This window comes from Adiantum capillus-veneris, chromosome 19, assembly GCF_014529385.1.
Source record: "Adiantum capillus-veneris isolate H3 chromosome 19, ASM1452938v2, whole genome shotgun sequence".
NCBI lineage: Eukaryota > Viridiplantae > Streptophyta > Polypodiopsida > Polypodiales > Pteridaceae > Adiantum > Adiantum capillus-veneris.
Window position 1 is genome coordinate 39053236 of NC_140949.1, and position 27696 is coordinate 39080931.

Here is a 27696-nt window from a genome sequence, read left to right on the forward strand (position 1 = left end):
CCCGCCCTTGCGGCAATTGATGCAGGTCAAAAATCGTCCCCCTCCCACCACAAGCGGTCTTGCACGCGAGCTTTCCCCGTCCTCCTTCTCTATCGCCTGTCAAGGACTACTGCACACGGACTTGCTTCCTTAGTGCATAAGCATGCAAAAGTGGTTGGCTCCACGCCCCCCTTGCCCAAAATAGACCTTCTCTGATACAAATGTAAAGCCTCTAGTGGGACTGCCTGGAATGATCCTCCCAACCTCCCTTTATATACACCCCTGGGCCTCATTCCCTATCCACACTCGCAGCCGGTCCCTTGGGCCTGGTCCTTGACCACCGAGCTATGTCCTTGGCATGACACTTCAAGCTTTTTCAGAACTTCTCTTCCTACATATCCACACCCATTTCCTGCAGAGATTCCTTGAAGCCTCTCAAGATGCTCTCTTCTTTGAGAGAGGCTGCACACGTAGGTACGTCGAGATCCGAGATCTCGTCCGATCTGCTCCGATCAAGCCTCAATCCATGTTGAATATGTTGCCGCCAAGCTCAAGCTGCCATAGCTGAGCTCCTGGCTTCTGTGTCTAACCGAGAAGCCGTCGCGCACACCGATCACTACCATCATGCTCTGATACTAGTTGAAGAGTGCGTGTGCGCAGTGCGGTGTGCATGCGACAAAGGAAGAGGGAGAGAGTAGACAATGTGTGGGTGAAGTAGGGCTCTGGTGAGCTACTACTTATTGTTGTGTATACGTACAACAAATAAAGTGGTCAGTGGGCGGGGGCCCATGGCCTGGGCGATCAGGCAAGGCACAGACGCCTGTATCCCAACACAAAAAATGAAATATCGAAATAGAAAGGTATTTCCACATTGTCGTGGGAATGGCACATTCTCATATAGTATAAAAAGGTATCCTTAGTACTGACAATGCAGTGACAGAACGCACACAAAATTCCATATTGATGTGAAAATGACACGTTCTCATATATCTACTGACATAATATGGTGGAGTACATAACCCTTTACACGTGTCTCTCTCTGCGAGATGAAGGCTAAACGCCAAGTGAGATGAAGGGGAGCGGAAGAGAGAGAGAGAGAGGCCACCAAAGGCGGTCGGCAGTACTCGTATCATAAAAATTTGGGAGGACTATGCAAACTCTCTCATAGAAGGAAACTTGCAAGTTTTCAAAATTTTCGAACCATAAGTGGAGAATAATTTCACATAACAAATGGTTAGGATCATATAAATTCTAACCCTTTTTATAGCTCTTTTGTGAGTTTAACTTGCACGTTTTCAATTTTCTCCAAACATAATTGGAGAATAATTTCACAAAACAAATGATTAGGATCATATAAATTCTAACCCTTTTTATAGTTCTTTTGTGAGGTACATGAATCAAATTTAAGATATTCCGATTGCAACTAGTAGACCTAGTAACAATTAACAAGTGATAATATCACAAGGCCTAAGTGATAATATCACAAGGCCTGCCAATGAAAAGGGCACATTAGTTCTCCATCAATATTAGCTACCTTTATAAAAGAAAATTCCAAGCCAGTTTTCTCTCTCATCCTCGATGGACAATAAACTAGAGATGGACAATAAACTAGAGACTACTCAGATGATAAAGCAACACATCGGCTTGTGTTTGGATGAATCATTTTCCATGAGAAAAATCATATTTGTTTAATGTTCTCTATTGGGGTTTGTAGAGTTTCATATCAAGTATCATGTTGGGAGCATGTATAATTCAATGTGTTGCACTAGGATTCGTTAAAAAACCAAGTCTTTTGCAAAAGAATGGTGATGAGCTTTTTAGCTTTGTTTTGCAAGTTCGTGCATGGGTAGACCATATTAACCAATTGATGTCTCTCATTCACAGGTTGCCTTACTCAACCTACTAGATTTCCATCTTTAAAAAATTCCTTGTGTGTAGGTCACTTTCCAATGAGAAGCTCTAGCAAGATCACCCCAAATGAGGTGTCCCCTTTGAAAGTGCACTAAAGCTTTCGTAGTGATGTGGAGTGTGGAGGCACATAGTGACCTCCCGTGCCAATGTGCTCACATTCAAGTGAGTTTCCAATGCACTTATTGGTCCTGCCATGCCAAAATCAAGATTTTTGTCTCAAGGTTATCTTCCGACACATTGGCACAAGGGTTCACCGGGAGAGGTCCAAAAATCCTATGGTTCTAAGAGCCCCGTACCACCATACTGATGCCTTTGTATTGCAAACATCCTTGCTTAAAAGTGAGACCACATCTAGAAAGATTTGCCATTGCTCAGGGAAATGTATGTCTCGAGTTATAACTGAGACAGAAACAAATTATATCCCCCCTCCCCTCTCTCCCAAATGGAACAAGTAATGGTATAAAGTGGCTATGCTATTCCCTCTGAAAGACTCCTGAATCAGATTCAATTATTTCCCTTGTATTAAGGAAGGTATTGCCAACATCACCGGTTTTCATAACTTGTAAGCAACTCGAAAGGCAACATTGTTCACACTACAATTAATTGATCTCCCGAAGAACTTTGTCATATCATGTTCAAAGTAGCCAAAAGGCAAGTTGGAGACCGCAGGCACATGAGGTCACTTTTTACATTGTGGAAGTGTCAATGGCGAGGTGGGACCCAACACGAAGGATTCATTGGAAAGCAAAGAATTTTCAACACAGCAACTATCATTAAAATCAAGAAGATAATAAACTTATTCAAAAAAGAGCTTACAATTGCCTTGCACTGCCTTGAGTGTGCAAATTGAGTTAAGCATAAGCAACAAGCTCACATTGCTTCTAGAATATAGAAAAGAAAAGTTGTTCGTAGAAGAGATGTGATAGCTCGACGGGAAGGAAAAATATTCTTTTCAGTTTCACATCCTCCCCAACAAAATCATGAATAATGAGTGTTACATATGTAGATGGCAATTACATAATTTGCCCTTTGAAGGGCCATTTGAAGGCCTAATGCTATTTTGAAATAATAATAAAAACTGAGTAGCCCCTTCCTTTCTCTTCGAAGATCCCAATTAGTTGTGCATGAGTGTAGCCAAGTTGTAAGAATAACATCAGACAGACAAACAGGCGCTTTCAGGACACTAGATCAGATATGATTCCATGGGACCACAAGTATTCATAGGTTGCAGCAGTATCAACATCAAGTTGGAAAAGCGGATTGCCTATCTGCAAGCAAAACATCAAGAACAACTTAGGAACCAGCTAAAAGTAAGCATAATTCAACTCCTAAAAGAGCTCACTAAATGCATTTTTTTGGAGGTCCTCACCGCTATTCCCTTTAGGTTAAACTTGTACCCATCAAAGCCTTTGTATCCCAGCACGACCGATGCAAGTTGGGGAACATAATGACCTCCATTTCAACAGGAGCCTCAAAAAGTGAGTACAAAGAAATTGCTGCTTACAGAAAATTGGTTGGCCAGAATGTGATTCACCTACATAACTCTCGCCAGTGATATAAAAATCAGTGTTCTTGTACTGTGGGAAGAGCTCGAGCCACCCAAGAAGAAATGCTAATGAGTCTTGAGCTGCTTGCAGAAGTAATCAGCTTATAAGCGATTTAGATGGCTTGAATGAAAAGTTAAACATAATCGAGGCCCAAAATGATGGAAAAAACACCAGTTTCTTTATCTCCAAAAGATGAATAATATGTGCTTGTATTTGAGTAGGACCATCCAACTCCAGCAAGGGATTCCAAAAATATGATATTTGCAACTGTTAGAATAGCTCATGAGAGGTGGCCAATGATTATCACATACCAATTATTGACTTGTTCTTATTCTAATTGAAAGCCAATTACCTTTGTTCCAAGAATAGTAATTTATTCGCAGACCTCTTCCATCAGATGGAGGGAAGAAAGGTCCTAGTTCTGTGAATGCGCCCCCTCCAATGGAGGAACATCCTAGACCTGAAATGAACACGTTTCGTGAGCTGATGAAAATATTGTTAATGTCAGAGTTCCAAACATTAATCTTGTGAGATTTGGCGAAAGTGATGTACAGATTGGCACGAACGTGACTGTGGGAACTAACAGAGCAATAGGCATAGGGGCAACTTAGGGGAAATGTGCTTCAAAAACACAATTTGGCTTTGTTGGGTAGAGGAAAAGGCGCACTGCAGGGAGCTGAAGGTAGTGGGTGGAGCTCAGGCTAAGGGTACGCCGTTCTAGACTTATTTTCAAGAACGTCATGGAGTCTAGACCTGAGATAAGAGGGAAATTGCAAGAGCCTATTGCAAGGGGGCCTGTACAAGTCTGCAGCAGCTCTATGAGGCAGCACAAGGGCATCACAGTGGCGCAAACGACAAAGGAGAACGAAACATGAGGAAGGCAATAAAGGAGAATGGGCTGGAAGATTTGAATGCACATAGGGCTCGTGCTCGACATAGGAGATATTGGGCAGCGGACTATGGCATAGGGTTGCAAACCGAGTAGATGTCGTGGACCAGTACAACATGTGGGTGCAGAGGTGTGGGGAGGACAACGTGGAGCTCGAGGATGGCAGTACCAAGGGCAAGTTGCAACGCATGGCTAGACAAAGCATATGGACACCGGGCAAGATTTGGCACAGACAGTAGATTAGGCTGGACTGCCGAGGCGAAGTCATTGGCAATAGATTGTCTCCCTGGGACTCTCCAGCGCCATCATTTGGGTCGTTTTTGCCATCCCACACAGCTCCCCAAATTCACGGTGGCTCATGTATATCTCCTACCTTTGCTTGCCACAGGTGGAATCTCTCTCTCTCTCCGTGCGATTGTGCGACCTCTATTTCCCACAACATGAAGATGCGCATGCCCTCAGTACAGACCGCTAGCCAGCGTAGCACCTCTCTAGACATGCTCTTACACCCTCCCCTTATATGTGCAACCTACTCCCACTATTGCCTTCGAACCTGCCTTGAAAGCCGGTCATGCCCCTCTCTATGATTGCAACAATCTGCCTTGTTGAACCGCTGGAGACAAACGAGAGAGAGAGAGAGAGAGAGAGAGAGAGAGAGAGAGAGAGAGAGAGAGAGAGAGAGGAGAGAGAGAGAGAGAGAGAGAGAGAGAGAGAGAGAGAGAGAGACTGCGGATTACCTCTGAAATGATCCCCTAAAGAGAAAGTCAGAGAAGGGTATATCCTTGCACCAGTCCATCTCCTCTTCTGCTCCTTTCATCTCCTGTAGCTAAATGCCCCACCTGCGCCGCAAAAGAAACACTTTCCTCACTCTTGCGTGCTTCCATGCAGCTTCCAAAGCCACTTGCTCTGGAGTCTACACACCTGTACCTGCCAGGTACTGCCATAACCAAGTTGCTCTTGCCTGTCGTAACCAAGGTTGTCACGCCAACTACAAGCTAATGGGGGGTACCCCTATAATGAAGGCCCCCAAAAAGTTGTATCCCACGTACCTCCCTCCACGGAGTAATCACCCCACTTCCAATCTTTAACGCTTGCATTCAATGTACATCTGCTTACAAGCGGAGTCTCTGATTTTCAATAGTGTGTCATTGCTATCATTTCCATAACCACTGACCTCCTACTCTTAGAAATGAGTACCAGTCATGCAAATGAGTGCCCACTATCTTATTTCAACCAATTAGCATTTTAAGCCTAGCAAAAAATGTTTGAAAAATATAACTTAATTTTTTTTAAATTTTAGTCAGGAAAAAGAGAATGCATCTCTATAGCCTTTTCCCTTTGGGCAGGCCAAAAAAAAACTCTCTCTCTCTCTCTCTCTCTCTCTCTCTCTCTCTCGGAAGAAGGTGCAAATAAGTATGTGGAAATGTCACAAGGACTGTTCATTTGTGTGGATTTTCATACACCTACATGAGCATGCCCATCCCCCCATACATGTGCATCATACATTGTAACTCCTCCCTGTAAACCGTGGCAACTACTCCTAACCCTCTACTAGTATTCCCACGAGCTTCTTTCCTTGCCAATGACTCCTATCATTCATGAGTTTAAGAGTATAAAACAACAGCTTACCCTCTAAAAATCTTCTTACAAGCACCTATATCCGATCTGAATAAGACATTACAATTCCATACTACAAACCTTCGGAAGATCCCATCAGTGCTGCACCGACATGACCTCCCTCTACTGTTCGGGAAGAGTACCAGGTAGTTTTGCCGATGTCCTTGCGGCTCCGAGCAAAACAGATCGCATCGCACAATTACAAGCTGCCCTCAACATGGTCATGGATGAAAACCGCGACCTCAAAGCGCGCCTTAGCACGCTCGAGGCACGATTTGACTCCATGATCGGCCTCACAACAGACAAGGTGAAGGAAGTCGAAGAAAAAGTCACTCAAGTTCACACGACCGCACTCGCCAAAGTGCAAACCTGTGTGAAAACAGAAATGCGGGAACATCAGCTTCAAGAAGAGAATGCCCTCAAGCTTCGTATCGGAGGGTTGCCCCAAGCTTGGGATGAGTGCCATCAAGATTTCTGCAAGTTAATTGATCTCCTCAACGAAACTCTTACACCGGGCCATGTCGACTACGACGCAGTAGAATGTATCGTCAACAAGTTCAACACCAAGCGCACACCTAGTGGACATGCTATTCTTGAGTTCAAAGACAAAGAGGAGCAGCTCCGACTACTCCAGCAATCACGTCTCCTTCGAGACACCGGGTTTTGGATCGCCGAAGAACTCACCCCAACACAAGTCAAGCACAAAAGTAAAGAGCTGAAAAAAGTGCGTGAAGCACGAGCCAAAGGCAAGTGGGCAGTATACCGCGGGGGGAAGGCCATCATCCAGGAGTTTCGAACTCCTAAACCGGTCCTTACCCCATAGGAATCCCCTTAGGCTTTTCTTTTTCTTTTGATGGACCCTCTGTCCCTAACTGATATGTATCGATTTGCTCTCACTTAGAAGAAGCAGTTTGTAATGTTTTGATTTTGGTCCCATGGGTCATATCTAACCTCCGAGGACGATAATTGAATCTATCTATCTATCTATCTATCTCTCTCTCTCTCTCTCTCTCTCTCTCTCTCTCTCTCTCTCTCATCTTCTTCACACAACCACAAATTAGTAAACACAAATTACTAAACACAAGACAAAGAGAAGAAGATGAGAGAGAGAGAGAGAGAGAGAGAGAGAGAGAGAGAGAGAGAGAGAGAGAGAGAGAGAGAGAGTACGTGCAAATTACTAAACACAAGACAAAGAGAAGAAGATGAGAGACAGAGAGAGTATGTGCAATAAAGGGAGAGAGAGAGGCCGCTGAAGGTTGGACACACTAGTTCTTAGGTTGGATTCACACTAAAGCGGCGGCAATCACTCTCCAAAAGAGGCATTTCCAGGCGGAGGAGCTTTGGAATGCACTCTTCCACCGCCCATCCATTCACACAAGGGTGGAAAAAAAACAGTAGTTTCCCTGCTACCACCTGTTGTAAACATTGGAGCCTGGCGGAATAAATAGTAAAAGATCGGGTTTTAAAAGGTTTGAAACTTATTAAAATAAAAAAGTGGAAGAGTGAAGTGCCAAATCGGGTAGCTATCAGATGACATGGAGTATGGAAGTCATATTGTCGGGGAAGGGCGGGGGGGGGGGTGTTCGGAAGGAATTGCTGGAGTTTTTTTCATGCATTGGCAAAAAAAAAAAAAGATTGCCACTGCTCACTGTGAACAGGGCATCCAACGTTCACGCTTTTGATTGGTTGACAGCACGCACGCAACTCCTGCCACTGCCCACTGTGAACCGAGCCTTATAAGAGTGAGTCAAATTAACAAGGCTGGATTCAGACGATGCAACGGCAATCTTGGCACAGGGGCGTGAAAACGCCGTGGCTTCCACTAGTTAGTTGTAAGCAACGTATCTCTTCCTCCGGGCCCACTGTAGCTCTTTCGACCCCCCCCCCCGGAAGACTGCACGCCTCTCTCAACATGTGCCTCTTTTTCACTTTGCCTCCTCCAAGGTCGTTTAGAAGCGGCGGCAAGCTTGGAGTTCAATTTTCTTCCTCCAAGCTCGTGTGAACCCAACCTAATGAAGCCAAGGACAGATTTAGACATGCTAGGCCTAGTTTCTTATCCTTTTGTAATTTTAAGGCTGTTTAAATAAAATGTATAGAGTTGTCTCGAACAGGCGCTGCTCGTCTCTGCTTCAGGTTTTCTCTGTATCGCAGCGTCGCGCCTAAAAAGGTCAGGATCTCAATATCTCTCTCTCTCTCTCTCTCTCTCTCTCTCTCTCTCTCACACACACACACACACACACACACACAGACGCACGCGCGCGCGCGCGCGACCTTGGGTCAATCTGTGCAGAGATGATTTTAAAGCCGCTACGAAAGGGCAGGAAATCAGGAGTTGAGAATTTTAAAAGAAGGGCGAGGAACAGCTAGCTTGCTATTGCCCTTTTGATGGTTTTCCTGGGACTTTGTTTTGTCAAAAATTCGCGAGAGATCTTCAAGCTCAAGTTTTTCAAGCTTTTGAATGACGCAGAGTCAACAAGTTATCGGAGATAACTGCTTATTTGCTAACTTCATTCCTCAATGTCACAGTAGTTGTAAGTTCATCATTTCGCTACATAAAACAGGAATTATTGGTAGCATACAAATCTGAGAGAGAGAGAGAGAGAGAGAGAGAGAGAGAGATCTTTTGTAGTGCATTGCAGGCGCTAAGTAAATTTTTCTCAGTTACCAACTTGATGTTGGCCGAATGGAACCTACGTTTGCTGACACTTTGCAAGAGGTAGGCGATCTGGTCCATTCCTTTGCCAAAGAGCTGTTTGGAAGATCGATGATACATAGGAAACGTACCTTCCACGTCCATTTGAGCCTTTTTGATGCTAGCAGTAGTGCTTACAAATGATGTTTTCTTGTCCAAGGATGAGCGTTCTCTGGGGATAATAGAGTCCAATGAGGTTACAAGAGATGCCACAAGACCGCCCAGAGTGCAATGGAAGAACACAAATGAGGGTACCCATCAAGCACTTAGCGGTAGTTCAAGCTCTTCCAATGGATCGACGAGTCATCAAGATGAGCTTGCATCAACAAGCACAGCATTGGATGATCTTTCTCGAGAGCCTCCAACAGGTTCAGTATTGTACAAGGATGGTGTGGGCAGTAAAGAAACAGATACTAGAGCACGCAAGCCCTTATCTCGGGCACGAATCTGCCTTGAGGACTCATTGTCAGAATTGAAGATTCTGGTGGGACATATTCAAGCTGCTTCTTATGTTTTTCATGACTTGCATCTCTTCACGTCTTCTTACCCTCGAGAAAAGAAGAAATTTCCATCACCTTTTATTTTACGATGGCCTAGCACTGGCAAAGAACGGTCATGGCCCCACATGAGCGATTGGCAACATCGCTATCTGTATGATAGCCCACATGAAGACCTTGTGATGTGGCCGGAATTCCCTCCAATCACTAAATCAGAACCTCCTGATAAATTTCATGATACGAGTAACATTATGAAGCAAACATATGAAACCACTTCCAGTGCAAGGCAGAATGAAACACGCATGGAGCCTCCTGATTTCCAGACTTTCAACCAGGACCAGCCCTCAGAGCAAGGCATAAACCAAGCAAGCAGAAAAAGCCATTCCAGCAAAGTGGAGCCAGCTACAGTTGCGACAGACGGTGTGCGGAAGAGTATTCGAAAGCAAATACGTGATGCAGATGCTCCAGAAGATGTATATGTTGAAAGAGATTCACAGCCAGCCAATGCCAGCTACTCTGAAATAGTGCAAGAAGATTGGCCCAGTGCTTCTCAGCGGCTATCAGCTGTGCCGGTTGTGGATTCAATGCAAGCTCCGATAGGTATGAGGAAGAGCACGATGATGACCAAGCCGAGCCTCTCTCGGCAAGCTTCAGCTCGAGCTTCACGAACCGTCGCATTTATGGCTCAGCCAGAGTATTCAAGCACTTCTGATGATGCCGCATCATCTCATTTACAGATACAGCCACAAGCACCCCCAGCCATGCAAAGTGTTCTTGTAAGGCCTTCTATGGCTTCTCAACCAAGATCATCCCAAACAGATCTCTCTTTGGCAAGCTCTCAACTCCCCACTGGACAGGACACACCACAACAATATCAGAACAGCCCTAGCTTCGCTAGAAGCCAGAGCCAGTCTGGGTACGATCAATCTGCCAACTTGGGTGAGTTCACTCCAGAAAACAGAGAGGGTGACTTTGAAATTGATAAAAGACCACTGCCCAATACTGGTGACTATGATAGTGTTAATCTTGGTCAGAACTATGATGAAGATGAGGACTTGAGCAATACCATTGTGAACGATCAAAGTCAGGACTATCAACAGGAAACCAACAACCTTAACCTCCGAAAGAGCGTTTCTAACCTAAAGGGTGTTGATGTTGATTCATCCCAAGGAGGGGATACTCGAAGGCAAACCTACCAGATCACAAGCCAAGACTCTTCTCTAGATGCAAGGAAAAGTGTTCCGAAGCAAGGATCCTACATGCAACCAGATATATCCAATTCCCAGAGTGATGCCCGGAAGAGCTTTGCAACCAGAGGGGGTCAATATGCAACACCTGTAGTGCTGGAAACTAGAAAGAGTGTTGCAGTGAATAGGCAAAGTCAGGATGCTAACATAGGCCAGCCTGACATCATTAGGAAAAGCGTTGCACCTGATGCTAGAAAGAGTGTGGCACCTGGCATTAGGAAGAGCGCAGCACCTGTAAACAGGCAAAGTGAACCCGAGTCTGAAGTTAATAGGGATAATCTATCAAACCAACAAAACCAAGTCATGACACTGAAGCTGGACATGAGGAGAAGTGTGGCAGGCAGGCCAAGCTCAATACAGCAGCCACCTGCTTCGGCCAGTTTTGCTGGGGCAGCAAGGCAGTCTATGAGAGCACTCAACCCATCTACGGGAGAACTAAGAAGATCTGTCTATCAAGGACCTAGCATTGAGGACCCAACTTCACAGGAGCAGACATCAGGTCAGCTATCTGAAGAAGTATATGACCCCGACCAAGAAGGTGATTCGTTTGAGGTTACTAGCTTGGAGTCCTCCAGTTCGCGAAGCTCTGTGGAATTGCCTGAAGCAGTGCTTGACGAGCCTGCAAGTACACCTGGCCCTGCTACCCGGCTGTCTAGGAGTAACTCAACAAACTCGCAAAACCAACCCGGCATGAGCTCGATGCCTGCCAGGCCAAGTTCTTTTGAAGGCTACCAACCAACAATTCGTGCTAGTGCCACAAGGGGCAAAAGTCTGTCCTCTGTTAGCTTTAATGGCAACTCTAGAGGTCCTGATGAGCGCATGTCTATAAGGAGGCAGAGCCGATGATAACGAAATATTCTTGGATCCAGGCAACGTTTGCAAGTACTTTTTAGAGTTGGGGACACTTAGACCTTTTTCAGGGCTAGTACATTGCAAGTTGATGTCACCTATTTATATTTCCATTTTGACAGACTTGACCGGTTATGGCTAGCACAAGATTTGTATCAGCTGAGAAGAGAAGGCAAAAGTAGAGATTGAGTCCATAGGAAGAGAGTGCAGTGCTTTATACTTGTCTTAACAAAGATAATGCAATATCCGCCAATAGTGTTGTGCGTGTGGTACACTGCGGAGGCCACATTAAGCAGCTTCCCTTCTGAATTCAATGTACAAAGTATAAGTAGCTCCATGATTGGGCTGAAAGCTCAAACAACTAAGTTACTTTTAAATTTTCCTCTCTCAAAATACATGAAAAGGATTGCTTCAGAAGTATTTCCTATGTTTGTCGCTATTCACTTGCATTTGAACCAAATGAAGTAGAAAATTGCAAGCTAAAATGACATCCTTACAGAGGAACAAAATACACGTGTAAAATCCACTGGTAAAATAAAAATACTCGTTTAATCTTCTCTTTGGTTTTTCAACTGGAGGCTGGGTCGTTTCAACTTTTGTTTCAAACAAGGTGATATAGAAAGATCACCTTGTGGCATATAAACCTCTCATAACAAATCTAGATTATAAATTCGCCCTTTAAAAGGCCCAAAATTTAAATCTAAAGTGAAGGGAGAAGGTAAAAAGTTGAGAGGCCTAAAAAAATATGATTATCATAAATTTGAATCTCATATATGTTATGTTGCATGTAAATTTTAGAAAATAGTATCAATTTGTTGAAAGAAGATCAAAAATTTGAATTTTCTTTTGGAAGGAGCTTGAAAGGGAAGTGTATATTTTAAGAATATAATTTTTCAAAGATAGATTAAAGAAAATTGATGACAAAACTCTAAAAGGTGTATGGAACTTTGGATTTTTTTTTACCATACAATTGTGAGTGGTAAAGTTGTATTATCATAGAAAAGAATGTGCATTAAGCCTCAAGCATAGTTTGTTCCCTGAGGAGCCATATGTCTTGCAAACATATGTCTTTTCTTAGCCACTACTAGAGAGCTATTCAAGTTGTGTTTCGGCTTGTCGTCAGAAGCCGACAGTTAGCACTTTCTCTAAAGTCTAGAAGTGCTTGTTTCCACTCTTTAAAGTCTTTGTGTTTTTCAACTTCTCTGCTTTCCTGCATGATCTCTTCAAACTTAGATGTTGGACTCTAAAAGAGATTTTAATTCAATATATTTTTACTCACTCTGATGTGATTGCTCATGGCGGTAATGTCTCAATGGTAAGAGAACAGAAAGGTCTAAATGGAAGAGAACAAATAGTTGCATCGTGGGGGATGTACATTTAGCTCTTACACTTACATATGTTTATCCTTCTTCATATAAGAAATGGGAGCTAGTGGGGTGCGTTATAGGCCTCATCTGTGTAACCCATGCTCACATTGGTATTTTACAGTATGCCGGAAGAACTAGCAAGAGCCTTACAGATGAAGGCATATTCTTCTAAGACTATTTCTACCAACTCAACCAAAGGAATAAAAAAGGAACATTGGTAAAGGTTCCTCTACCAACCATCTAGAACTCCGTGGATTGGCCAGTTCTGAATACAACATTGAGTGAGGCATTTCTTACTCAACCCCTCTCTCTGCATGCTCTTTCTCCTCAAACCTTCCCTCGGCATGGTGCATCTTTGTCTCCACAGCCTCTACAATGTCTTCCTTCTCCTCAACACCTCTCTTTGCATGATGCATCTCTTCTTGCTCAACCCCTCCCTCTGCATGGTCGCTCTTCTCCTCAGCCCTTCCCTGTGTCTGTTCTTTCTCCTCATCTTTCTCTTGTTCCTTCTCAGGGACCTGGTCTAGTGAAGAGGAATTGGAGAGGTCCAATGGCTTAAGTCCCTCACCTGTCATTGTCATCTCCATCGCATGGTCATCCAACAAGCTGTCTTTTGCATCCAAAATTATAGGATTTGAGAAAGAGAGTAGATGCTACATAAGTGTCTCGCGGTATCATTGCAAATACTGTAAAGTGTATATATTCAATGTACACTACAAAAAAAAAAAAAAGTTTTAGATCAGTCCTTATTGCTATACAACCACCAAGTTATTGTAATGCATTGCAAATGGATACCTTTGACATGCATGGCTTTAATCAAAGCGGCTTTGCTATATGTACTGGGCATGGAGGCGACATCTCCATCCACATGAGTTTGCATCTAAGAAAGTTTTAACATCGTAGGAAACTATCTCAAGAGACCTTAAAGATCTAGTCGACGAGGAGTTGAACTCAAGACCTGTTATTCAAGAGGGAAATGGCATAACCAATATAAAACACTTGGTGATAGAAAGGTTATACCATTTTTCTCTTTTTATCGTTTAAGATTACGTTAGATTTAGATTTACGTTAGATTAGATTTAGGTTTATTTAGGTTAGATTAGATTAGATTTAGGTTTATTTTGAGTTGGATTTACGTTAAATTATTTTAGGTTTATTTACGCGCGTTAGATTTAGATTTACGTCAGATTAAATTAAATTTAGGTTTATTTTGAGTTTAAGATTAAATTAGATATAGATTTATTTCCGATGGACCATGCGGACCAACAATTCCACGACAGTTTAGCGGTGATGGTTTTTGTGACGAGGAGCACGTCGTTCCTGGAGCTCATGTGTTGCAGAGTCCCTAGGACACACCAAGGAGTGTCCCTGCTTGTGAGACTGCTCAGACTACACCGAAGGATTATACTGCCTACGCGTTTGAGAGTGGTGTCTCGGCCACTGCGTCGGAGATGCTGAGGAGTGACCCGAACACTGCATCGAGGTCACCTAGAGGCCTAGACGATGAGCATTCACCGGACAGGGTTGCTATAGTTCACGGGAGGGACATGCCAAAGGGATACGCCTACCTCATCAATCGTATGTCCAATGAGATCATTATGACCCCTGAGGGGAAGCACGTGATGGGCCGCATATGACAGTTGTGTAGATAGGTTTTCTGACACACTGTAGTTTATCATGGTCTCTTGGAGGGCTCAGGATAAAGCCTCCAAGGATTATCTTATTGTTACGCTGCATCGGGAGTTTCCAGTTCCCTCTCTGGAGAATACATTTGACGATGCTTGGATGAGGAGACGCATGCGCGACTACATGAAGCATCGAAGGTCAGATGCACAGATGCCATACCTGACTGGCTTGAAAGAGAGGAGTGGATCATGGATCGACGGGGTGGAGAGGTGAGATTATTAAACTCTTGCATTGTTACCATATACATGTGGTAGTGATGTGTGTGAACACACTAGGACCGCCGAGGCATTTTTTCCCTCTTTAGGAGGTTTTTTCCCCCGAGCATTGTATATACATCCATCACTCTAGGGCTATCTATCTTACCATTGCACACTAAGTAACACACTCTCTATTGTGTGCCTTGAGCTTCCTTCATCTTCTCCAAGCTGTGTGCATTTCTCTACAACACTAATTCCAACAATTGGTATCAGAGCAGGTTGTGTCCTCCCGGGCTTAGTCGTAGCTGCTCCAGCACACGCCTGCTCACTTTCTCCGATTACAGTGAGTTTTGGCAAGCGTTTGCACGTCGACAAATATTCCGGGAAAGCTCGTAGAGCGCAGTCTGCTCAGATTTTTTATTCGGGCTCATTTCGGCCTCCGTTTCCACTACAGGCAGTGCTGCACAGGCTACTTTGTCATTTTGTGCAAAGTTTCTGTCAGTGCCATTTTCTGCATAACAGGTGCCTTATAGTCTTCTACGGTTTGTGCTATATATCACGTGTTGTTCCCGCTCCATTTCTCCTATTTTCGGACAGTTTTCACATCAGGTGCAACATTTACCATGGCTGACAACAACACAGATGTGTTCAAGATGTTTGCTGCTGAGGATAGGTTGGATGGGGACAATTACCCTATGTGGGCTTATATGATGTAACACGTTCTTGTGTCAAAGGGCGTCTGGAATATTGTGCAGGGCATTGATGTACGTTCTGGTTCTGAGGATGTAGGCGATGTTGAGGATGTTGCACGTCTTGCAAGGATTGCTGCTATTAGAGTTGGTTTGCCTACGGTAGAACAAGCTCATTGGGATGTAAAGGATGCGCAGGTTCATGCATTGATTGTGTTGTCTATGAAGCGCACCATTGTTCCTCACATCCGTTCAGCAAAATTTGCAAAACAGGCTTGGGACATTTTGTCTGGTCTTTATGCAAGCCGCAATGAGGCTAAAATTGCTTTGCTGCGTAAAGAGCTAAAGTCAAAGATTATGCATGAGGAAGATGATATGGACACTTTCCTTGCTAGTGTCAAGGATATCAACGAGCAACTTATTTCTACAGGTGAAGTCATTTTAGACAGTTCCCTTGTGCAGACTGTTCTTGATGCCTTACCAGATTCTACCAGACTTTTGCTAGTACTTGGAGACTTATGACCTAAGGAAATCCAGAAGTTGTCAAGTTTGATGCATTATGCACATTGCTGTTGCAAGAGTCACTTTCCAGAAAAAACAGGACTAGACAGCGTGCAGTTGAACAGGCTTTTATTGCTACTCAAAGAAAGGGTGGTAACAGCAATGCAGCCACTTCTTATGGTTCTGCTGCGAGTGGCAAAACTTTTGTTCCTAATGCTTCTGCTGGCAGCAATTCGTCTGGCAATTCTAGTGATAAGGGCAAAAAGAAGATGTGTTGCCATTATTGTAAAGCTAAGTTGAAGGCCAAAGAGTCTAAGAAGAAAGAGGGTGGTTCCACTGCAAATGCTGGTTCCACTAAAAATGCAGCCATTGTTGAGTCTTCTGTAAAAGGAGTCTGTAATGTTGATGTTGATGCAGAATGGGCTTTTAGCGCAAAGTGCACTTACAATCCTGTTGTCCATGATGCATGCTTGTCAGTTGCTGCAGATTCACATGTGTGGTATTTCGACAGTGGTGCTACAAAGCACATTACCTCACATCATGAATTGTTCACCTCTCTCGAGTCTGTCCCTCATGGGAATTCACTCACTTGTGCCAACAATGCCTCTTATCCGGTTTAAGGAGTCGAAAAGATTGTGCTTACTGCTGCTAATGGCAGTTCTTTCACACTTGTTGATGCACTTTATGTACCTGGGATCAAGAAGAATCTTTTGTCTATATCCGCACTTGCTAGACTTGGACTTATAGTCAAATTTGTGGATGACAGATGTACAGTTCATGATCTCAGTTTTGGTGATGAAATTGTTGCATCTGGCCTTTTGTGCCGTGGGCTGTAGAAGCTCACTTTGTATGACAAGTGTGGACAAAATTTTGCAAATGCAGTTGCGGATTCAAGGGCTATTTTAGATGTAAAACTTTGGCATGCACGTTTTGGTCATCTGAATTTTGCTAGTTTGCTGTGTTTGCAGTAATCTGATATGGTTGCTTCTTTGCCGCCTCTTGAAGCACATGTCAAACATGTTTGTGAAGGCTGTATTTTCGGTAAGATGCAGCGTTCTAAGTTTCCAATGGATGGTTCAGTTAGGGCCACATGCAGCTTGCAGCTTGTGCATAGTGATGTTTGTGGGCCCATGCAAACTCCGTTCTTGGGCAATTACCTGTACTTCGTGACTTTCATTGATGATTACTCCAGGCATGCATGGGTATTTCCCCTTAAAGCGAAGTCCGAAGTTTTTATGTGCTTCAAACAATTTCTGGCTATGGCTGAAAATGTCTCGAAATGTACTATGGGCACCCTCCGTTCCGATCGAGGGGGGGAGTATATGTCTCATGAATTCAATGCATTTCTGGCTAGTGGTGGGATAAAACATCAATGTACAGTGCCTTATACACCTCAGCAAAATGGTGTTGATGAGAAAAAAACAGGTCACTTACGGAAATGGCACGATGATGGTCAAAAGTCAAGCTTTGCCGCATTCTTTTTGGCTTGAGGCAAGCATGTGTGCCACTTATGTACTAAACAGGTGTCCTACAAAAGCTTTGCAGTCTATTACTCCATATGAAGCATGGCATGATAGAAAGCCTTCTATTGAGCACATGCGTGTTTTTGGTTGTTTGACATATGCTTTGGTGCCACAAACACAGCACAGAAAACTGGATAATAAGGTTCGACTTGTTGCAAAGGCTCAACTTTTTCTCCCACTTGTCGTATGACTACTGTGCGTTTTCTATGTGCATTGGCAGCTCATTTTGGTTGGGATGTACATCAATCAGACATTGTTACTGCTTTCTTGAATGGTGACATATTTGAGGAAGTTTATGTAACGCAGCCTCGCGGTTTTGTCATAAAAGGACAAGAGGACAAAGTGTGCAGATGTAAGAAGGCTTTGTATGGGTTGAAGCAATCTCCTCGTGCTTGGTATGAGAAAGCTGACACTCATTTGGTCAAACAAGGCTTTCGTAACAGTCCAACAGAAAGCACATTGTATGTAAACCATGAAGGTGATGTACTTCTCATTGTGGTTCTTTATGTCGATGATTTGTTGATCACTGGAGCAAATGAGAGACATATTGCTGAATTTAAGGCTGATTTGAATGCCACTTTCAAGATGAAAGATTTGGGGCTGTTGCATCATTACTTGGGTATACAGTTTAAGCAGTGTGATGGTGGTATTGCCTTGTGTCAGAAAAGTTACATAGAGACATTGCTATGTAAGTTTGGACTGGAGGATTGCAAACCTATTGCCACTCCCATGGAAATAGGTTTGAAGTTGAGTCTACATGATGCTGGCGATTCTGCTGATGTCACTCTTTACCAAACTGTTGTTGCCATTGCCTCATTTATGTATGCAACACGAGGCCAGATATTAAGTTTGCAGTCTTAGAGGTCACCAGATTTATGCATAGCGTAGGGTCTAAGCATTGGCAGGCTGTCAAGAGGATTTTCCGCTACCTAAGTGGTACTTTACATCTTGGCTTGTTTTATCCCAAGGGGGGATCATTGCCGCCAAACTTACGTGCTTTTTCGGACTTAGATTGGGCTGGTTGTTTTGACACGCGAGTGTCCACAAGTTGTTTTTTTGTTTCATGCTTGGCAGTTCATGTATATCATGGTTGAGCAAGAAGCAACCTACTGTGGCCACTTTGAGTTGTGAGGCTGAGTACCGGGCAATCTTCACAGCTACGATTGAGTGTGTATGGCTCAGACGCCTTAGACAGGAGACTGCCAACTATTTACATTGACAGTCTGAGCGCATTGGCAGTTGCGAGGAACCCAGTTTTTCATGCTCGCACAAAGCACATTGAGGTGCATTACCACTATGTCAGGGAGAGGCTCTCGGCAGGAGAGATCAGCTTGGCTTATGTGCCAACACAGGACAACCTCGCAAATCTTTTCACAAAGGCATTGTCTCGTGAGAAGCTTGAAGCTTTCCGCAAAGCTTTGGGCTTACTCCCCTTTGTGGATCGATCATGTCCTCAGGGCATGGCACTTCCCTTTACTCATGTGCCAGCTCTCATTCACCGCATCACTCCACGGGGGATTTTTTACCATATACATGTGGTAGTGATGTGTGTGAACACACTAGGACCGTCGGGGCATTTTTTCCCTCTTTAGGAGGTTTTTTCCCCCGAGCATTGTATATACGCCCATCACTCTAGGGTTATCTATCTTTCCATTGCACAATAAGTAACACACTCTCTATTGTGTGCCTTGAGCTTCCTTCGTCTTCTCCAAGCTGTGAGCATTTCTCTGCAACCCTAATTCCAACATGCATTGAAGTATTTGTATATGTGAAGCCCATTCACATCTACACAGCTAGTAGCCCCATTGGTATGTCTTTTACCCTTCAATGGAGTGAATCACCACAAGTTCAATTAGGGTTAGATTTAAGATTAGATTTTGGATTGAGTTTTTATATTAGAGTCTATATTCAAGATTACTGTATAAAAATTAGAGTTAGACGAACGGTGAAAAGATCTACTGTGAAAAGATGTTAAGATGATGTGAAATGCTACAGCTAGAGAAGAGGCAAAGGGGTTTTGTCCACTACATGCACTATCATGTAGACGTGGGTGTGTAGATTTCTTGTACCCACAAATATAGGCATTGACCAATAAAGACGAGATGATAACCCGTTGGTTCTGATCTCCATGCACCTCTAGACCGAGGTGTGCGGGGATTGGACATGACTAGAGAATGTGAGGTAGTTTACAGTGTGAACAAAGAGAGAGAGAGAGAGAGAGAGAGATAAAAGACGAAGAATGCCAATAGAAGATTAAATTTGTTGTGCAGGTTATAAGGTTTTTACCCTCATTATGAGTAGTGACGAGGATGTGGGGCCATCCAACCGAAACACCTATCTCTCAACGAGGATCTTATATCCTTGTAATCAATGCAAGCATGCTGTGTGACGGACAAGACACGTTTCTTTGCAGCACGTTCTCGAATTTGACGAGTTTGATCCATCTATTATAGATCGAGTTGTTGCCAATTATAGCTCGTCGGACTCTGACGCTGGCCAACAGGCAACAATCTTGCAACCCAATAGACGTGTTCGCGGGCGCTTTGGTCAAGCAGCATATGTGAGACCACAAGATGTAGCCTCTAACAGCTCGGGGGGTGATCATGCAGACCACATTCCCAACGAGGAAATGTTTGAGCCCGAGATCGATGAAATGATCGAAACAATCATGGATTCAGAAAGGCTTATCTATGATGATATGAAAAGTGAAGCCAATACGCCATTGTATGATGGAGCACGTGTGTCTAGATTGAAGGCGTTGGTGGTTCTTCTCAACATGCAGACAAAGTTTGGATGGAGTGACACTAGCGTCACAGCACTTTTCACGTGATCTATTACAATTAGTTTACTGTAATAAAAAACTCTAGATGTATAATGATCTGATAGATTTTTACACAATTGTATTGTATTTTTTTCGTTGTGTAGATTGCTCAGAGAGCACATACTGCCAGCTGATAATGTGATGCCAGATTCTAGAGAGGAAGCAAGAAAAATTTTGCAAAACTTGGGGATGGATTACAATTTGATCCACGCTTGTCCTAACGACCGCATTCTTTTCAGAGGTAGACATGGAGAAGTGTCTGAAATGTGATTCCGAGAGATATCGAGTAGATCTCCACCGAACAAAAATTCCGCAAAAGGTTTTGTGACATTTTTCTTTGCTTCCTCGCATCAAGCATTTCTTCGAATGTAAGTCCATGGCCGCCCTAGCATCATGGCATGGGGAGAATAAATCTTCGGATGGTGTGCTACGGATTCCTGCAGATTGCGCAGCCTGGAAACATATAGCTGAAACATGGTCGGATTTTGCCAGGGAAGCTCAAAATTTGCGCCTAGGCCTGGCTATGGATGGCGTAAATCCATTTGGCCAAAGAGCAACATCTTACAGTGTATGACCCGTTGTCATCGTCAACTACAACATTCCCCCGTGGTTGACTACGAAGAAGGGGCACCTATGGCTAAGATTGATTGTGTCAGGGCGGTATAAAGTGAAGAATATGGATGTGTATCTTTGTCCACTATTGGAAGACTACAACAATTGTGGATTGGCATAGAAGTGGTGGATATGAGCCGACACACAGGTCGACGGAATGCTTTGATCAGAGGCATTCTAATGTGGACCATGCATAACTATCCAGGACTAACAGAATGCTCAGGTGATTTACACTTAAACTCAAACACTGTAAATCTTGGTTTTTCTCAAGCTGATCTATTATCATGTGTATACATGCAGGGCTTCAAACAAGCGGTTACAGAGCATGTCACATGTGGACCTAGACCGAATGCGTGTCGGGCGCCCTCATTGAAGAAGCAAATCTACGAAGGTCAACAAGCGTATCTTCCAGAAAATCATGTTTCACGCGATGGCTTTTTGGGAAGAGAGCCACCGCGTAAGGCGCCCTCATTGAAGAAGCAAATCTACGAAGGTCATCGAGCGTATCTTCCACACAATCATGTTTCACGCGATGACTTTTTGGGAAGAGAGCCACCGAGGATGTATGCACAAGCATGGTTAGAGCAGAAGGAGATGTGTGATGATGGTTTGCCCCCAGGGATGAAGAGACTCTCTATGGTACGAGTTACCATATTGGCCTCGAGTCATGATCAATCACTTGCTCGATCCAATGTACATATTCAAGAATGTTGGTTATCTACTATGGGACCTTCTAATCGGCAAGAAAGATACTTTGGGAGCCAGGGTTTACCTTAGAAATGTGGATCGTATGGAGCAATATTGGCCGCAGACAGCGTCCGATGGATCGATAAAACTCCCTAAAGCGCCATGGATTTTCACAGGAGCCCAAGAACGCAAAGTAAAAGAGACCATTCGATCTTTGCGGACCCCCACTGGCGTAATGCACTCGCTTCGAATGTGTTTTACTAAAGAAGGAAAGCTTACCTGTTTGAAGTCACACGACTGGCATAAAATGTGTCAGGTATGTTCATAGTGGAATATATCATAGTGGAAATTGTGTAACAAATTCATGTGTGGACTTTAATATCATTGATGCACGTGTTTTGCAGTTTATTTTACCGGTGGCCATTGAGGGATGTTTGTCTCTTGACGTCTGTAACACAATCTACAAACTTGCAAAGTTGGTGCAATGGATCTCACAAAAGGAGATCAACGTAGACTCCATACCATTCACCAAACTAAACGTTGTGGAGGTTGTGTGCATGTTTGATAAATACTTTCCTACTACCATGCTAACCATTCAGGTGCATCTTCTTGTTCACATAGTTGATGAGGTGGAAATAGTTGGCACAGTACATTCCAGATGGATGTTCCTTTTAGAACGTTTCATGAAAACGCTTAAGGGATATGTGCATCAGAAGGCACGTCCAGAGGGTAGCATGGCAAAAGGTTGGCTGGTATCCGAGTCCCTAGTGTACATTGGAGAGTGGCTACACGGATTTGATAAAGCCCGGGACACGCTATGGCGAACCATAGATGATGAGCACATATATGGGATTGTCATGTGTAATCTCGGTGTTGAGAAGAAGATGATGGAAGATCTAGAGACTAAAATCAACCGATTTTGCATGCTTCACAATCTAGTGATGCAAAAGTGGATTTCACAATATGAGGATGCAAAGCAAGAGCGACAAAGGGCACGAATCAAGTGGAGACGGGGAAGACAACCATTGATGCACTATCCGACGGGTCTGGAGAGCCTACCAACATTCATGAGCTTAAGATGGTTGCACAACCAATTGAAAAGCGCACAATAGTGCAGTGAAGAAGTGACTGAGGAGGAGTGGGAGTACTCTCGGGGTTGCGCGACCAAGGTAAGTTTGCAATGTACGACTAGTGACTTTCTAGATGTTTGAACGGCCACTCATAATCTTTGTTGGTTGTAGTATAAGTCATACACAGCAGCATGGTGTAAAGGTCGACATTTTAGGGTGGAACGGATCGACAACAAGCGTTTTACTCAAGATTGTGGAATCATGGCAAAATTTGAACAGTCTAGTCGACGACGGTCCTCTGATGCAGATCCTGTGGTGGCGGAACTTGCTTACTTCGACACGCTACAAGAGATTTTGAGGATCGATTATAGAGGATTTTTTGTCGACTTGTTTGACGTGCAATGGTTCAAGATAATCATGGAGGGTTGCAATTCTATTGTGCGTAGAGGAGGGTTTTCTTGAGGTGGATTCAACTAAGAAATGGACTGACCTAAGAGACACTTTCGTACTACCCGAGCATTGTGAACAAGTATGTAAATAGTTAACATCCAGTTTTAGAAGTTATGTGCTTGGAATCTCTTATGTAAGTTATGTGGCTCTGGCAGGTGATATTTCATCCTACAAAGTCTGCATCAAACTGGTGGTACGTCATAGATTTAGCCCCTCATAGTGCACGCACGTATTAGGGCTACCATGTGCCAATCACAGCGGCATCAATAGAGGATATCGGAGAAGATGTTCAGTCAGAAGCCGTTGAGGTGGTGCTACTCTCTATGGGGTGCATGCGGAGGATCTACAAAATGAAACGGAGGACATCTGTTTAAACGGAGAGCTCTATATAGATATAGGAAGTTATGCTAAGCTTTGTGAGGATGAGAGAGAGACCTCTTAAAGCCATAAATATTGTATTTGAACAATTAGCTCCATTTTATAATGTATATTGTATTCACGTGGCTTTTTGTCCATTCTGTCTATATGCGTCATTGCGTCATTGTCTACACAAGAATCCCTCCCTCCCTCTCTCTCTCTCTCTCTCTCTCTCTCTCTCTCTCTCTCTCTCTCTCTCTCTCTACTTGTCCATGTTTTCTTCTCCATTCATTCAATATTAAGTTTAAATGTTTGTGTGTTCAATGTAGGTATGGATGATGAGGAGTTTCTTTCTTCCTTGTCACCCCAATAGAGAGAGTGGTACGTGGAGCGTCATCGCTCTGGCACACCATCGCGCATTCCTACTCCGTCCGCGTCCCCCTCTGTTTCGGAGCATTCAGCACGCTCTGAAGCTTCGATGTCGACGAGATGATCTTCACACTCGTCTCGTCGCCGGCGCTCTAGTGGTGGCGGCAGCGGTTGTTGTGGGGATGCCGCCACCAATGCCTCGACACCGCCTCGTGTTCGATGAGGCTCTTTACCCTCTCCTTCTTTGCCCGCCTCGACACTAGCCACAGCATCGCCATCGACACCAGGTTTTGCACGGCTGAGGACCGTTCCTAGCGGCTACACACCACTAGCTACTCCTCCAAGAGTCACTCCAGTCGACACTCCTCGCTTTGGGGCCCAGACTCCAGTGGAGACACTTGACGTCCATACCCCCGTCGACACACCGCTAGAGACCCCTGTCGGGACACCCTGGTTCACGCGTCACCGGCGAGAGGGCTTGCCTTACTCCGTCGACTTCAGCAGCGGCATCATCTTGGATGATGAAGGCAAGAAGGTGATCTCGCGCATGCGCGGTCTTTGCTCTCAGGTGTTTAGACACTACATACTAAACACCTGGAGTGAAGTACCAAGTGATTTAAAAGACAGAGTCATCAGCATGCTTCATGACGAGTTTCCCGTTTCAACATGGGATGACCGCTTTAATGAAGACCTGATGAAGGTTCGAATGCGCGAATACTGCAAGCACAAGCGTTCCGAAGTGCAAAAAGCAATTAAGAATGGGTGGAGCATACCAGATTGGCTGGCCAAAGAAGATTGGAAGAATGCGAAGAAAGCAGCGCGCCAGAATCTCGACAAGTGGAAGCAACAAAAAGAGGCAGCCAGAGAGCGAGTAAAGGCAGGGAGCTCGCACCACTTGGGGAGCGGCGGGTGGGCATCATTTGAGGCCGATTTTGTAAGTGTTTTCGCATTGCTCTTTAGGTTTGATAGTTTAGGGTTTAGGGGTTTTTAAATTCTAACATAATGGATTCTTTGTAAGTTTTGACAGTGGTCGATGACAGGACGTGATCCCACTCTGTACGAGCACGAGTACACAGGCAGGAAGGGCTTAAACGCCCTGATAGACATTCTGAGTTTTCACGGCGGCATGATTAGTTTAGGGTTTACTCTTTTCTATTTGTTGTATTGTTTTGTAAACGTCGCTATATGTTTATACTTACAGAAAGCTGTCTTATTGTTTTTTTTTGCAAAATCCGACAGATACGCCGCTTGGACGCGATGAGACGTCTGATTAGACGACGTCAGTTTAGCCGTAGCTAGATAGCACTAGTTTCCTTTTGTCATAGCATATGTATCATGAGGTGATGTTTATACGTCTTTTTGAAAACCATGTATATTTTTTCATTAATGACAATGGTGTTGTAACTATTACATTTGCAAAGTTTAACAATCGAGTGATTTTGCCTATGATGTGTACAATTGTCAGTGATTTACTTTCATCAATTTACTTTTGTCTGTATCTTTATTCTGCAAACAATATTATGGATGATGGAGTTAATGGTTATATTGTCTTGTGGGTGACTACTTGGGTTCTATATCTAAGATCGCACTTTCTTTCAAAAGTGAATCAATTAATGAAACATTCAATATGGTTCCAAAAAAAATTCTCTCGGGCGTCGCTATGACCGTCGCTATATAAGGTTCTGCAGTGTCACTATAAACGTCGCTATGATCGTCGCTATATAGCGACAGCTATAGCGATGCATATTGGGACGATGATAGGGACGCTCATAGTGACGTTCCCGTATCGACGCTCGTAGTGACGCCGGGGAGTATAAAAGCCCAATATATTTCCATTGCTAACACCATCACAAGTGCACACAACCTCTTGTAGTGATGTTGAGGACTTGGTCTCCTACACAGTTGAGTGCCACATGGTTATAGACCTAAATACCTTGAAATGCATGTACAATGTTTTTTTTCCAAAGGAGCAACAAGCAAAAGTCCTTGCTTGTATTGCATGGGAGGGGTTCATAGCCTAGACAAGCCATATAAGAAGAGCTTTGAATAGGTTATGACCCTAACTTTTGACCTATTTTGTATATCCCACTATCCAGGATGGACATATGCACAATGAATGCACTTTGTAGGATAATAGAAAACCTAATAGTTCTCTATATCTTTTTTGCATGGACCACTTGACCTGCCCATAAAGCAAAGGAAAATCTCAATTTTAGAGATAGTGTTCTCATAAATGGGCTAGCAAAGCCTCTTGGAAATTTGCATGTCGACATCGGTCCATATGTTCACTTCAAAAAACTTAAATATTTCATCCAAGTTTCTCCACATGTTCACCTCGCAAGTCCTGACTACACCATTGTATGCCTGATCAACTACTACATTGTACAAAACCTTCCACATGTTGTGTCTCAATGTGTGTCTTTCTTGTCCACTATGGCTTTTACGTTTTCTTCTAATTGTAGGAATTGATAAAAAGAGTCGATCTTTCACATCGCCAATGGACAACTTCTTTCAACATCCCAACCATTCTTAGACCTCTTTTTTCACCAGACTTTCAGCATTGCATGGACAAATTGCCATATCTCTCATTACATGATAATGTAATTGGTTTGTGGATATGATAACATATTGATTTTTAATTGTGTTTCCTTGTAATTTTTGTGCTTTCTTTTTGTGCAACACATCATATGTTTGCAAGGAAATATGGAAGCATGGGTATCTCATTAACACATGGCATGGAGAAAACCCACTACCAAGCTCGTACTGGTTATTTTAACCATACCCCAATGGAGGTGGTGCAAACAATGACAATAGCTTTCCCTGTTCTTTGGTTTCATTTCTCCATTGAGCTATATTCTCGGGGGGATTTCTACATGTAAAATCTACATATCACTTGCGTTCAAGGAATTTTTATAAAACCCCTTACTTGTGAATTTTTCACCAATAAAAGGGACCCTTTTCCTGTTCAATGTGAAATTTTTTTTAGGGTTTTTTTTTCAAAACCCTTCTGTATGTGAAAATGTGAGAATATATAAATTAAAATAATCCCTTCTGTTGAACCCATGTGATAGGAATTTTTTATTGTAGTGACCTCTCCCCCCCCCCCCCGCGTCCCCGAGGCTATATATCAGATTATGTCTCCTCACTGTTAGACTTATTTCTCCTAGAGCTTTGTTTAGTTGCTTTCTTAGGTGGTGGCACCATTGAGGGTCATGCCACTGATCTCATTGCATGCTTTGATCTATGTACTAAATCCAATTTTGTTTCCACGGGGAGTAGCTCATCTATCATGCCCAATGCGTGGTATGCAATTCTTGTTAACACCGGTCCCCCATTCATATATGTCTTGTTTTGGGCATTGTTCTTGAGGTTTTCTTCTGCCAGGTTTTCTAGTATGTAAGTGCCGAGACATTAGGAGAAAGTTGGACTCACTTTCGGCCCTATAAGAAGTTCCACATCGGCTGAGAGAGAGAATGAAAATTTTAAATTGTGCATTTTATGTAATACTTTTTTGCACCAACAAAAAGCCAAAATGACATTTTTTCGTAGGTAGCCGCCGTCTTTATCATTCTTATCCTTCGTTCTCTTGTCAGGAATCCAACTAACCATATGACTAATGATTTGAATGCCAACTTACAAGAGTTCCCTCCAGAAACATAAGCCACAAAAACTCTATCAACTTTAAACATGAGAATATGGCCTTCCCTCCCAAAACATGAGATATTTCATGAGTTTCGAGTGTCTGTCTGTTTCTCTATCAACTCTAGGAATGGAGAATGCTTCTTTTTTTAATGAAAACACCAATTTGAACTTGCAATCCTCAACCCCTTCATCTTCAACACTTACCCAGAGAAAGAACACACATCATCTTCATGTTGATGTATTGCAACAGTACGCACCGTTGCAGAAACGTAGGAGGGAGTCTTTCTTATCTCAATGGGAGAAAGAACTTAGAAGGACAAGAAAGGAACATCATTTGGATTTGTGGACCGATGGGTCTATTTATCCAAAGGATCCTATGACAAATGCGCCACCTCCCTTTGCTAATATCACTAACCTGTTACATTTCACAGGCGATGGAAAGGATGGGCTATTGGGATACACCGAACATTTGAAAATGAAAGGATTAAATGCAGAAA

At 43.4% G+C, this 27696-nt stretch overlaps 1 protein-coding gene and 1 pseudogene across 3 annotated transcripts; one reads left to right on the forward strand and one right to left on the reverse strand.

Moving 5' to 3' along the window:
- Window positions 1-275: 275 nt before the first annotated feature.
- On the reverse strand, window positions 276-5423 carry LOC147433863 (serine carboxypeptidase-like 41; annotated as a pseudogene).
- A 2622-nt stretch (window positions 5424-8045) lies between these two features.
- On the forward strand, window positions 8046-11683 carry LOC147433864 (uncharacterized). Of its 3 annotated transcripts, none has more exons than XM_086489822.1 (3): window positions 8050-8110; window positions 8583-8659; window positions 8796-11683. In XM_086489822.1, exons 2-3 carry the CDS (start codon window positions 8627-8629, stop codon window positions 11223-11225), a joined length of 2463 nt encoding a protein of 820 aa, XP_086345948.1. In that variant the 5' UTR covers window positions 8050-8110; window positions 8583-8626; the 3' UTR covers window positions 11226-11683. The 3 variants fall into 3 exon arrangements, with proteins under 3 accessions (XP_086345945.1, XP_086345948.1, XP_086345946.1); XM_086489820.1 differs by having other exon boundaries at window positions 8052-8474; XM_086489819.1 differs by having other exon boundaries at window positions 8046-8110; window positions 8583-11683.
- The last annotated feature ends 16013 nt before the right edge of the window (window positions 11684-27696 follow it).